Genomic DNA, 14,363 nt, shown 5'->3' with positions numbered 1-14,363 from the left:
TATGGAAATGATCCAATATACACTTTTCGGTACTAAAGGTAGACTCTGAGGCAACGGTTATAATAGGGATGACCAACATATAATGGACAATCTCAGAAATGATGAGATATTTTTTTAATGCTTCATTCCACCATCCTAATATGTCAAAATCATCATCATCTTGAGTAAGATCCCCTGACAAATAATTGTCCAACTCTGAAACCACTTCCGTAGATTGACGGACTAGTGTGAGATTATGTGCAAGGGTCTTAGTCCATACCAATCTACACTTCTTTGTTATCCCGGTGTCTGGAGGAAGTGTTGGGGTAGGTGTAGGTGTAGTAGATGCAGTACCAACCTTAATTATATTAAACTCATCATATAATTTATAAATGGTATCTCGGGCTATCTCACCAATAAGATCAGTCCATGCCTGAAATTTTCAGACGGAGATCAAGAATAACAACCACATATAACAAAATATTTAGTTTAGTCAAATCTCCCCAATCCTTGGATTGGAACCCCAACACATGTCATCTAATTCTTCTTTCACCCTATATATTTGTTGACAAAATTCTTGGGATGTAGGGTGTAAAGAAGCAGATAACTTCAATGTAACATTGTAAAAAAGTCCAAGAAAATCAACAAAAGTAGAAACTAGCTCCTAATCATCATTATTAGGCTTTCCTAAACCAACGTGCTCATCAAAACATTTGACATGTTGAATGTCTTCATCACCCAATAATTGAAAGGCTGCCTTATATTCTTGGGATGCCTTCAACAACAAGAAGGTTGAGTTCCATCTAGCAGGAACATCAGTACAAAAACCCTTCTTTAATGTTATGCCCACAGTCTTTGCAACAATCTTGAATTTCTCTAATCTAAAAGGAGAAGACCTCACAAATCTCACAGCCAGTCTAACTCGTGCAACTGAGTCATCAACATCTTTCAACTCTTCAGTCACAATTAGGTTCAAGATATGTGTAGAACATCTAACATGCAAATATTCACCACCCAAGAATGCCTTATTTGTCTCTTTAAGATAAGTCTTCAGATATTCCAAGGCAATATCATTAGATGAGGCATTGTCATCCGAAGCTGTCAAAACTCGTGCCAACACTCACTCCTTTATTGAGGCCTTGCCTTCCCAATCATCTCACCATTGTGATCAATTATTTGACAAAACTTAATAATCTTTTTATGAAGAATCCAATCAGAATCAATGAAATGAATAGTTAAAGACATATAATTGAAATTTTTGACAGAAGTCCAAGTATCGGTGGTGAGGCAAACTACCAAACCCAATTGGCCTTCAAAACATCTTTATCTTTCCAGTACATCTTTTTAATATCGTTTGCCATAGTGTGGCGAGAAGGAAGCGTAAATCTAGATTCCAATTCTTATACAAGTTCTTGGAACCCTCTCTCATCCACAAACTGAAAAGGTAGCTCGTCTATGATAACCATACGAGCTAACTTCCTTCTACACTCATCAGCATTATACTTTGTATACTCCTTCAACGTTGGACCCCTACTACTCCCATTCACCATTTTTTTTAGTCTAATTTCTAGTCTAGATTGACTCTTCTCTAGTAAGGATCTTAATATTAGACTCTTCTTGCATTGTTCCTCTAGATGAACCTTTAACTGAGATGTACCATGTTTGCTATAGTAACATCCATATATTTTCTCACAATAATTACATTTAGCTTGGGGGTTATTAGGGTCACCACCCTCTACTTTGGTAAAATGAAACCAAACAACGAAAACAGATTTCTTGCTTTGTGTGGGCTTGGGGGCAGGGCAAGGTGTACTCTTACTCCCAGGGATTGGAGTAGGGTTAGGTTCTGGGGTAGGGGTATTGGTAAGGGTATGAGAGCTATTGGTGAAATCCATTTGAGAAGACATTCTTGATTCCACAACATAGTAAAAAATTATAAAATCAATCAACACATGATATAAGAAAATCATAATAATACACCACACATGAAAAAACAAGGCAAAGTGCAAAGCTAACATAATTTAAGGGTTTTGGATTGAAATCCCTAAATTGATTTAGGGTGTAACACCCCGTATTTTAATATATTTTTATTAAAGGATTATTTTTATTTTATTCAAAAATTATTCTCTTGTTTTAAAATTATTGGATTTTTAATTGGGTTATTTTTATGATTTTTAATTTGGTGAAAATTACTTTTTATGTGCTTTCTTAATATTTATTTATTGTTGTGCATTTAAATTACTTTTCATATTTAATTAATTACTGTGAGATTTAATTATTTAAATTTGACTTTACCATTATGTTTAAATTATTTTATTTAACTTGAGGTTTTGAAATCGTTTCCGTTGGATCATTTTTGTGACCCAAGTTATGAGAATTGGACCTCATTTCTTTTCCTCATTTTATTTTCTCTTTCTTTTCTTTTTCCCCTTATTTCTCCTTTCGGCCTATCTCCCGCGCGCGAACTGCTTCTCCTTCTCTCCCGTGCGTCCGTCGTTCACCCTCAATCCTCCGTCGTCGCGCCGCCGTGGCTTGCACCGCCCAGCCCAGCAGCTCCCCCACCGGCTGGCGACCAGCCCCCATCAATTCCAGCCTCCCTTGAGCCGCCGTGAGCCTCTACGCACGGCTGGAAGCCGCGACATTCTTTCTGCCGCTGCGCCGCCGTCGCACCACCATTGGGCCGCCATCTTCACACCACTTCATCCTTGACCTCTTGGCAACCCATTGGACCCAACCCCACCTCCGATCCGTCACCGGTGAAGCACATCCAACTCCATTTCCGTTTTGGGTATTTTTGGCCTTAAACCACCCCTTGTGCCGCCACCCACGGCCAACCTTCACCACCACTAGATTCACCGACTTCCCTAGGCCCTACCCTACCATTTTTGGGTCTTCGTTTGTCTCCGTTGAAAAATCTGTGACCCACGGCCACAGTGTATTTTACACTATTCTTCAGCTGTTTTTCCACTTCTTGCAGTTTCGTGATCCTTCGGAAATTATTATATAGCACTGAAAGTATTTTCCAAGGAATTCTTGTGAATTTAATGTATTATTGCACTAACACATTAAACTGTATTTGAACTGTTGATTAGTTTTGCCGGACTGAGTCCGAGAAGTACGGGGGTTGGATGGATTGGTGATTGAAGTCGTTTGGTTGGATTGATTGGGTTGGTTATTGATGGTTGTGGAGTAGAGTTGGTACATGTGCATTTCATAATTTCATGCATGATCATGTTTGTAAAGGAAACTGAGTTTTCGTGTATTGCATTCATGTTCATGTGTTTATTAAAAACTGGGTTTTCATGTAAAATGATTTATTGGGTGGGTGTGTATCACGAACCCCAAGCCGAGATGGGGTATTATGTCGGTGGAGCTCCTCTGGTCACTCGGGAGCGTAATATACTGAGTGACGTCCCTTGGATTGTCGCCGAGCGACAATGGGATCGGATGAGAGATTCGTGCCGACTCCGTGGTCCTTCTGCTGGCGAGGACTAGAGGATGCTTGGCTACGTACGCGCTGGGCGCGGAACTGGGCATCGCTCGTTGTGCAGTGGATGTTTTCCCAAGTACGTGTTGGGCGTGAAAGTGGGCATCGCTACGAAGCCAGGGTGTGCGGATGACCCATAGGGGAGATCATGGTGCATACATTAAAAATGGACTATTTTCTGGGAAAATAGCGTGTTGGATTTTGTGTAAACCATTTTCTGGAAAAATGTTTTACGGATTATTTTTGGGCCAACTGGGATTTTGGTGTGTGTTGGAAAATAATCATTTTCGGGGAAAATGATGTTTTGAGGAAAATGCATATTTCTTCATATGCATACATGTTGGCTGCATTAAATGCATTTTATTCCTGAGAATTATTTGGGTTATACTTACCTGCGGTACCATTTTGTAATAACGCAGATTTTGATGCAGATGAAGATGAGGGTGAGCCTGAGGAGTCGGCTCCACCCGAGGAGTGATTTAGGATCACTCATTTGTATTTTGGGAGATGTGTTAAACTTTATTTTGGGATGACTGTATAACTTTTTAAATCCTTTTACTGATGTTTACTTGTATTTAAATTCTGGTACTTAGTAGACTTAATTATCCGCTGCGTTGTTATTGTACACTGTTGCATGTACACACACTTGGCACTTTCGTTGGGATGTGTGACCGTGTTGTCATCATTCCGACGTCTCGATTCCCGTGTTTCCTTACATGGGGGTCGGGGGCGCCACATAGGGGTTTCGATTGAAATCCCTAAAGTTGATTGAAACCCCTAAATTGAATCTTTAGGGATTTCAATAGAAACCCCTAAATCAATTTAGGGTTTTGGATTTGATTTAGGGTTTCAAATCCGAACACCCAGAGGCCAGAAATAGTATACAAACTACTAAAAAAATAAAATAAAACATACAAACAAACAGAGAATCAAACACATGCACAAATTTCTCCATAGCACACAAATTCATAATTATTCCCATCCTCCATCTCCGATTCAACCTATCATTCTTCCAATTTCCAATCCAAAACTAAAAAAATAAAATCTATGGTTTCGGATTTCTTACATTTTAGTGGTGGCAATTTGCGAAGTTTCAAAATAATATCGTCAGATGGTGGAGTGACTGGAGTCCCGGTGGTGCTGCTCAAGCCTCATGCAGTCGTGCGAGAGAGTTATTGTGATCAAGCGAGAGAGACATAGAGACTGAGAGAGCGCGAGAGTGCAAGAGAGATCGAAACAGAGGTTAGAGAGAGAGTGAGTCTGAGAGTAGAGAGAAGAGACTAGAGAGTTTGAGAAGGAGAAATGGAGAATGACGCGGGGGGAAGGGGGTACCTTAGCTAAAGTCTAAAAGTGAAACGGATAAAACGGCGCCGTTTCACTTACTTAAGGGGTTTTTTTTTTATGTATATATATAAAATTTTAATTATATATATATTAAGCGGGGCGGGGGAAAAGCAGAGGGGGGCTTCGCCCCCTCTGTCCCCCGCCTCAGCAGTACTCCTAGGGTGCTGGCAGGGCCCCCCTTACCCCGCTCGAGTGAGCTAGGCGAACGGGGTGGGGCAGCGGGGTGCTGGGCCCCGTTGCCCTCCCCTATCCATTGAAGAGGAAATAATCTACAATAGAGAAGTTACAAACTAAAACAAAAAATACTAGTGGGAAGCAACAGAGGAAAAATGTGGGAATATTTAAATAATGTGAGTTTAATATGTGCAAATATTTTAAATTAAGTTATTTAATTTCTTTAAGTATTCAGATGTAGGAACCTGTAGGATTTCTGCACATATTAGTATAGTATTGAATTTAAGTATAGTCTATATAAATTCTAGACTTTTTATATGAATATATATGACCAAATGTGTAAAATTATATTTACAAAAAATATATATATTATAATTTATTATGCCAAAAATGTATTTATCCTTGATATATATCAAAAGTAAGCTTATATTAATAACTTAATATTAATGTTTATGTCTAAGATGAATATTTCATATTAAATTAATTTCAAGTTATAAGATTAAAATTTATATGTTATATCAAATGTTATATTAAAAATGATAAGATCAATTTTATATTATATCAAATATTATATTAATTTTATGTTATAAGATTAATAGACATAAATATTAAGATTAATATCTATCTTGGCTAAGCAAAAAGCTCATTAAGAATTCCACTCATAATAAAACTTGTTGACACCTTAGCATGTAAACTGATCACATTTGTCAGATTTTTATGTAGATCAAATAATTATCTTGAAAAATATATCCACAGCTATCTTACAATTTTTACACAACTATTTAATAATATATTATATTTTTATTTCAAATCCGTCAAACTCAAACAAAGTTCAAATAATAACAATATTAATTTGAGATTTGCCTAAAAACATGTGAAATAGTTCTCTATATATTTTTTGATAAAACATTTACCACTCAATTTCTTTGAATTAATTACAAAATCAGTCCCTAGGTTTTAAACCATTTACAAATCTCTCTCATTTTCAGATTTTTATAAGGAAAATGATATTATGCCCCCTGACTTTGCTCTTTCAACTTGACCGCTCATGTATTTTATTTTATATTTTAATATTTTTTTACTTAATGGTTAATGAAGTGACTATTAGTATATTGGTTGTTTTTAAAAGTTTAAACATGTTTAAAAAAAATATTTTAAATAAAAAACTAAAAAAAAGTGCAATTTGCAATAGGGGCACACCCACGGGCGGACCTACATTGATGCGATAACCCCAAAAAAAAAAAAAAAAATTTAAAAACTTGTTTTAGTATATGGTTTTTTAAAGATGTCCTAGTACTTTTTTTTTTTTTTTTGAAAAATACCTCCTTGTATTCATTAACATCTTGTATCAGTATCCATGTACAATTTATCTATGAGTAATTGATTAGTAATCAAGTCAGGACCCTCTTCTACCCAGTACATATCACACTCCCCATGTACAGCCAGTTTTGCCAATTGGTGAGCAACCTCATTGCCCTCTCGATGCACAAAGCCAGTTTCCCATCTGTCAAACATTCTCAACTTCTGCTGCAATCCCTCCACCAGGTGACCCCAACATGAATCATTCTTCTCCTCTTTGCTCACAGCCTCAATTACACCCTTGGCATCCCCTTAAAAAATGACAGCACCTAGTCCCAACTCTTCACAGAGGACCATAGCTTCCCAAAGAGCATAGCATTCAGTAACATAAGCAACACTACTGAACACTCTAATAGCAGAACAAGCAGCAACAAGCTTCCCTCTGTCATCTCTGATAACCACCCCAATGCCCAGCTTCTTTGAAGAGATATTAATTGCAGCATCAAAATTAGCTTTTAGAAAGGAGCCAACTGGCTTTTTCCATTCCTTACCTCCAGAGACCCCCCTCTTTACACTATGATTTATTGCACCTTCCTCCCTCCCTGTTGCCAACTTAAAATCCTCCCATCCTGACAAAGACACCTGCAAAACACTAGCAGGATCCAAGAATTTTTTCTCAAAAACATATTTATTTCTTCTATACCAAATATTCCTCATAATCATAACCATTAACTCTAGATGTTCAGTTGAAAGCTTGCTGTTCATTTCCTCCCAAAGTTGAAAAAAATCCCCTATCCCCACCCTCCACTTATGAACTGGGTTACCCTTCTCTGCCCAAACATCAATAGCAGCAGGGCATTCCCAGATAGCATGCATTATAGATTCATCTTCATTTAAACAAAGAGGACACTTGGCATCCTTAACCACCCTTCTCAGGAAAAGATTCATTTTAGTTGGCAGAATGTTGTTAGCAAATTTCCAGAGGAAGTGTTTCACTGTCCCTGGGACCCCAAGCTTCCAAATCTGCTTCCACATAGGAGAATCCCTATCACTTTCTGAAGTTTCCCCCTTCTCTTGCCTCCTTACCACCTGCAGCATATGATAAGCACTCCTAACTGAATACTTGCCATCTCTTGTGCGGTCCCAAATAAGTCTATCCTCTGCACCCATAGGACTAATAGGCAAAGAAATAATCAACTCAGCTTCATCTTCATCAAAAACCTGCCTTATCAGATCCCTCCTCCAGCCTTCACCAGAGTCATCAAACAGATCACACACATAGGCCTCAGCATTTAAAGTGTTCACTTGAGTCTGCACACAACCAGTCACACGTTTTGGAAGCCATTTATGGCCCCAAATTTTAGTAGTTTTCCCATTACCAATCCTCCACCTCATTCCTCTCTTTATAATGCTCAAAGAAGACCAAACACTTCTCCAAATGAAAGATGGTGATTTTCCAAGTGGGGCTTCCAGTAAAGAAGTACTTCTGAAATATTTTTCCTTAAAAACTCTAGCCACAAGGGAAGTGGGATCTGTTAAGAGTCTCCACCCTTGTTTGGCTAGCATTGCCAAGTTAAAGTCTTCAAGTTGCCTAAAACCCAAACCACCTTCACACTTTCCCATTCCCAACCTACCCCATTTCTGCCAATGAATCCCATTATCCTTTTTATTTTTGAGACCACCAGAATTTTGCAAAAATCTGCTCAATTTCAGTACATAACCTTTGAGGCAACTTGAATACACTCATCGTGTATGTAGGAATGGCTTGCAAAACAGCCTTGATTAACACTTCCTTTCCAGCTTTTGAGAGAAAACCATTTTTCCAATTTTGCATTCTACTCCAAACCCTTTCCTTCACAACACGCAAAGCATTATACTTTGATCTCCCTACTATGGCAGGAAGACCAAGATACTTTTCATATCTTTCACAAATAAAAGAGCCAGCCTCTCTATATATTTCATCCCTCACATTTTCTTTTGTATTTCTACTAAAGAAAATAGAAGTTTTATCCTTATTAAGTTTCTGCCCTGAAGCCCTTTCATAGCACTCAAGCACTTCATACATTCTCTTCCATTCCTCAGTAGTTGCCCTTCCAAAGATCACACAATCGTCTGCAAACAGCAGATGATTGATCCTTACACCTCCTCTCACAGCAGCAACACCTCTTATAAGCTCATCCCTACCAGCCTTCTGAAGCAAGTGACTCAGGCCTTCAGCACAGATCAGAAACAAGTAAGGTGATAGAGGGTCCCCCTGCCTTAGCCCTCTTGATGGGATAATTTTCTTTCCAGCCTTGCCATTTATCACAACTGAGTAGCTCACTGATTGGACACATTTCATGAGCAAACCAGTAAATATCTCACCAAACCCCAGTTGGATTAGCATGAGTTTTAAAAAGGGCCACTCAATTCTGTCGTATGCTTTTGACATATCAATTTTCATAGCCATACTACCAGTTTTCCCTACTTGCTTTAGCTGCATCGAATGGAGCAACTCAAATGCAACCATGATGTTATCTGTGATAAGCCTATCTGAAATAAAAGCACTCTGATTTTGAGAGATAGCCACATGTAAAACCTTTTTGAGTCGATTGGCTAAGACCTTTGAAATCAGCTTATATAAAACATTACATAAATTGATTGGTCTAAATTCCTTCACTGACTTGGGCTCCTTCACCTTAGGAATCAGTGCAATATGAGTATGGTTTAGATCTGCCACCAAATCCCCTCCATTCAGAAATTCCAAGACAGCCTCACCTACATCTTTACCAAGAACATCCCAATGCTTTTGATAAAAACCAGCCCCGAAACCATCAGGCCCTGGGGATTTCCATGGTGACATCTGCTTTAAAGCCCCATCCACCTCTTCCCTTCTAAAAATCCCTTCCAAACCTTTTCTCATAGTACTCGAGATCTTAGTATATGGTTTTTTAAAGATGTCCTAGTACTTAGTTGTCTAGACTTCTTTTATTTTTCAAACAATTTTTCATACTCACATCTATTTCTTGTCATTAATAAAATCTCACATTCTCATTTTTTTCACATCTCATAAGAGGTAAGAAAATATTTGGTCTCTTTTTATAAGCTATTTGGTACATCTACAACCTCATTTTTCCTATTTATTTACACTTTTACTTTCAAGTCTTCCACTAGCTAATTTATTAATTTGGATTAGTTTTGTTAGTAAGTACATATGTACTACCATCAAATTAACAATTAAGAGTGAAGCCAAAGATAAAACCGTATAGCTAATTTTTATCATTTGTTTACTTAATTTTTATCATTTGTTTCAACAAGTCTTACATAACTAATTCTATCTTAATTTTTATCATTCACTTAAGTTCGATAGAGCTCAAGTGAGAAGTTCAGATTGGCGGCTTGAACAATTTAGTTGTCTCTAGATAACTACCTTATATAGTTAATGTTAAATGTTGGTTACCGTTTACCCCTACATACGATACACTTTGCTAATTGTCCCCCCACGCATCAAATCCTAATTCCGCCCCTAGGCACACTATGTGGGCAAAGTTGGGTGGTATAGTTGCACTATCTTTTTTATAATTTACTTTTTCATATGAAAATTTTTGGATTAAGATTTTCAAGTTATCGTCGGAAGTTAAGCTCTCAAGTGGGAGAAAGATAGACTGATCAAACCGGCTTTATAAGAGATTGAATTCAATTGACACAAGTAATATTATTTTCATATTTTATTTATACATTCAAACCTACAACATTATATTTTTCTATATGTTTTGAAGTTAATTTTTTTTTATTAATTTTTGTTCTGTACAAGCTTTTATTCAAAGTTTCATTGTGACGTAACAAAGTAGATGAGATGGTACAGTGCATGCCGAAAATATGAATGAAAAATGTTATTTTGCCCACTCAACTGGTCCCTCATTTTGATATCTTATGTATTTTAATTTTTTTACTTAATAGTTAAGGAAATGACTATTAATGTATCGATATTTTTTTTTATATTTTTTAAAAATGTTTTAAAATGGTAAAAAAAAAATAGAAATAAAAAATTTAAAAATAAAAAATAAAAAAAACCAATTTAACCTGACAATGACTTGGAGTGGTGCTACTCAGCCAACAGAGTAGCATCGTTCAATTTGAAAAGAGAGAAAAATACTTAAAGCAGTTCTTCATCTTGTACTCACATTTTTAGTACTTGAGAAAAAGACGATCCATGCTTGGCACACACCACACCTATTTTAATTGTTTTTTTCATTTTTTTTATATGAAGTATGTAGTATATGAATGATAAGTACAACAATTTAATTAGTTTAACATGAATAAAATAAAATAAAAAATAATTTTAAAATATATAAATTGTGTGATATGAAATGATGAATAACATCCATCTTTTTATTTATTATAATTTTAATCCCTTGCAAGTGAAGTGTTTAGACATTAACTTATAAATAGCATAATGACATTCATCGACTCTTCTGTTTGCTCATTTAGATCTTGTGCTGGGCTTAGCCCCTATACAATGGTAGCCCCAATTCCAGCCTCCACCTGTTAAAAGGGGCTGTACCAGCCCCGAAACTTGTTACTCATGTTCAACTAGCATCTCATTTACATTGGAGGCATTTGGAGCACATACTAATTAAACAGTGTGTGACCTATATAGTGTAACTGCTTCTATCCATGTCATTTTTAGTGACATGACATCTTATGATAGGTTAGTGGAAGTACCACGTATGATATTTTTATAAAATTATATTCTAACAATATTTTAATTTTATAATATTTTTTTTTTAATTTTTTCTCTCTCATTTTCTAAAATTTAAAGCATACTCAACTCAAATTATCTTACTACTTTTTATAAACTATATTACTATTATTCATAAAATTTTCTTATCATCTCAGTGCCAAAATGACTGCAGGTCAATAGATACGAATAAGACTGCAGGTCAATACATGCGAATAAGACTGCAGTTTATCCTCCAAAAAAAATAAAAAAAAATAAGACTGCAGGTCAATAAAGATGAAAGTATCTGTCATCGTCTTGGGTATTAATAACTTCATTTTCATTCTGGTTAGGTTTCTTTTTCCAAGTGAGTGTTGATCAGTCTCCTTCAGTAGTTACATGTTTCGTAGGTCAAGTGATCTCATATATATAAATATATATATATATATATTTATATAGATGATAAAACACAGTTAATATCTAACGTAATCTCCCTAAATGCCAACATGATCAGTTGCCCCCCCTTACAAGGAATTACGAATCAACTGCATTTAATGACATCTCTATATGTAACGTCCACGTTTCATTCTCCACCTAATTATCTCCTTATAGGGCCAGCATATTTTTCCACCATCTTCTAAACTTTCTCTTGGGTTCCCAAAATCATTAATTTCAGAGTTCAGGCTGCCTGGAGAATCAAGATGGCTGCTGGAAAAACATCTCGTCGATGTCTAAAATCATGCTGTTGTGTGACTGCAATTCTCTTGGTTATCATTGCTGTTGTTCTTTTAACCTTGTCGTTCACCATCTTCAAACCTAAAGACCCCAAAATCACTTTACACGTTGAAGGCCTTCAAAACATTGATTTGTCAATGTCGATGAGTAATGTGAAAGTGAATGTCACGTTGGCTACTGTTATTACCATTGAGAATCCGAACTACGGAAGCTTCAAATACAGAAATTCTACTGCCTATGTCCATTATCATGGGGACGTGGTTGGGGAAACTCCAGTCGAGGAACGATACGTGCCAGCACGAGATAAGCTTAACATGACCACTTCTGTCAGTATTATGCCTGGAAAGCTGCTAAAGAATCGCCATTTTCTTGCTGATGTCGGAGCAGGGAGTTTGAATATGACTTCCACAGCTACTTTGCCTGGGAGTTTGAATTTGCTCAAGATCTTCAAGAAGCATGCTACGGTTTATAATACGTGTAATATATCTATTTTTATTCTTACTCAGAGTGTTGAATCCATATGCCATACCAAGCTAAAGTTATAATTATTGTTGGTATGCATTCATTTGGTTATTATATTCATATAATATTAGAAACAAGTTGATTTGGTTGTTCACCTTTTTTTTTCTCTCTAAGTTTCATGAACTGAAGTTGTTTAATTCCAAAGTTAATTCTGGACGTGTTGTAGTTTTATTTGGTTTGTGTTAATCAAACGAGATGATGTTCTTGTTTTCAAGCTTTCCTACTCATCATCTCACACATTACACATTTTTTTTTTTTTTTTATTTCTACTAAACTAATTGAGGACTTACACTTATCATTCCTACATCACATACTTGTTAAAAGAAAAAAATAAAAAGATAAAAAAATCATGTGTGGTGTCTAGTACTGTAAAGATGATGAGTAAAATTTTTCTTTTATTTCCTATCGATAGAAGAATAATTAATTTAAACGTACTGTATCTTCTTTCTTAAAGCTCTGTAATTAATGGCAATATTGCTGTTTTTGCTCATCCTTATAAAATATGAAGACGTCAACGGTTCTTATTCATATGATCATGAATGGGACTGATAATTTGGGTTTACAAGTAATTTGAATCCACTTTTATATACGATTAGTATTAATGAGTCTAATTTTAAAACTCCAATTGGGTTTGAAACGGATCCAGAATTTTTTACCACTCGCATAAATTCACTACAAGTACTTTAGTCTTTCAGCGCTACACATTCGCCGTAATACTCCAAAAAACAGTACAAAATTGTATTTGCAGCGAATTTGTAAAAGTCTGTTAAACCATGCTAAGGGACGCGCATGAGGTTTTTTGCGGCGATATATTTATGCGCGGGAAATAATTGTTCGGAGCGATTTTGTAGCGCCGTAAATAGTGCCACAGTATTAAAAAGGCCCTTACAAAATTAAAAAAAAAATAAAAAAATGCATTAGACATGATACATGAACCATTCATATTGTAGCCTTCAAATGCCCAATATTAACAAATATGCCTCCAAAAGCAGGCCACATAGGTATTTAATGGGTCCATATGCATGCATTTGCACTATAAGATATACTCTTCTACAAATTTTAAAAAAAAGAAGTTTGTACTTGAACATAATAGATGCTATAAAATGGTGTTGTACACGAGTAATATATGCCCCTCTTGTTAATGTGCAACATACTGATTATCAATGGAAAACAACCAAAATTGAAATACGCCATTTTGGAGCAAGTAAATATGACTGTACATACCATATTTTCCAACTAGATACTTGATTATGTCATCTGATTCATACATCAGAGAAAGATATTTGCAGCTTAGCTTCCACTTTAGTCACCTTGGTTTTCTTTATTAATCATACAAATCTCTAATCAGTCCACTTTGTATTCCTTAATTTTTCCTTGTTAAAAACATTAGCATGAGCTCCTGGCTAAAGAAATTCTCAAACCAGTTTCCAATCCATTTGTGACTGCATCAGCGTTCAGAAATCATATTCTCAAGATCTGATGAAAAGAAGCTATGGAAAACCAGAGACTGATTATATTGAAATGAAAAGTTACTTTTAACTTAGTTTGTGGTTCTCATTTCTCAATCATGTTCCAATGGACTTTTCAAGACATCAACAACTTAGGATTTCTCTTGCTTATAATTTAACTTGTGTACTCTGTTTCCTTTTTTTCTTTTTGATAAGTAACATACGTGTACTCTTTTCCTTCTTAGAAGTGAGGATGAGAGGAATAAAATAAGAACCCAATTCCAAATAATAACAATAACAATAATTCTAACCATAGTTGGTAGTTCATAGTTGATGAATGAAAGGAAAGAAGATGAAAGGGCTATAAAGGAAAGTCGGCTTCAAGGTAGTTCACTGCCTACTAAATCCAGCAGACAAGAAAATGATACCTTTCAAATTCATGTATCTCAATAGGCTTCTCTGGTCGAGGACCCAAGGTAGTTCAATCTCATTTCCAAATAGACTTTCTCAAGACTATATGTTCCAATATCAGATTTTTGTTATTAACAACCAGAAAAGACATTGTCAAATTGTATCATGTGGCTATAGTGCATATTCTCTAGTGCAGAAAGCCGTATAGAAGGAAGGTTTGCTTCAATGGAAATCCTGCAATACAGGATCTTAATTTGCTCTGATA

At 36.0% G+C, this 14,363-nt stretch overlaps 1 protein-coding gene across 1 annotated transcript; it reads left to right on the top strand.

The window, feature by feature from the left end:
* The first annotated feature begins 11,611 nt into the window (after positions 1-11,611).
* Positions 11,612-12,333, top strand: LOC108981654. The gene has a single exon (XM_018952887.2). The coding sequence runs from the start codon at positions 11,684-11,686 to the stop codon at positions 12,260-12,262; it is 579 nt and encodes a 192-aa protein (XP_018808432.2). The 5' UTR covers positions 11,612-11,683; the 3' UTR covers positions 12,263-12,333.
* Positions 12,334-14,363: the final 2,030 nt, after the last annotated feature.

The sequence above is a fragment of the Juglans regia genome, chromosome 10, assembly GCF_001411555.2.
Source record: "Juglans regia cultivar Chandler chromosome 10, Walnut 2.0, whole genome shotgun sequence".
NCBI lineage: Eukaryota > Viridiplantae > Streptophyta > Magnoliopsida > Fagales > Juglandaceae > Juglans > Juglans regia.
Note: the sequence above shows the minus strand (reverse complement) of the source record. Positions and strands in the feature narration are given on the sequence as shown.

Excerpts from the sequence above, each read along its gene's own strand:
- LOC108981654 (XM_018952887.2), top strand. The coding sequence starts at position 11,684 with ATGGCTGCTGGAAAAACATCTCGTCGATGTCTAAAATCATGCTGTTGT.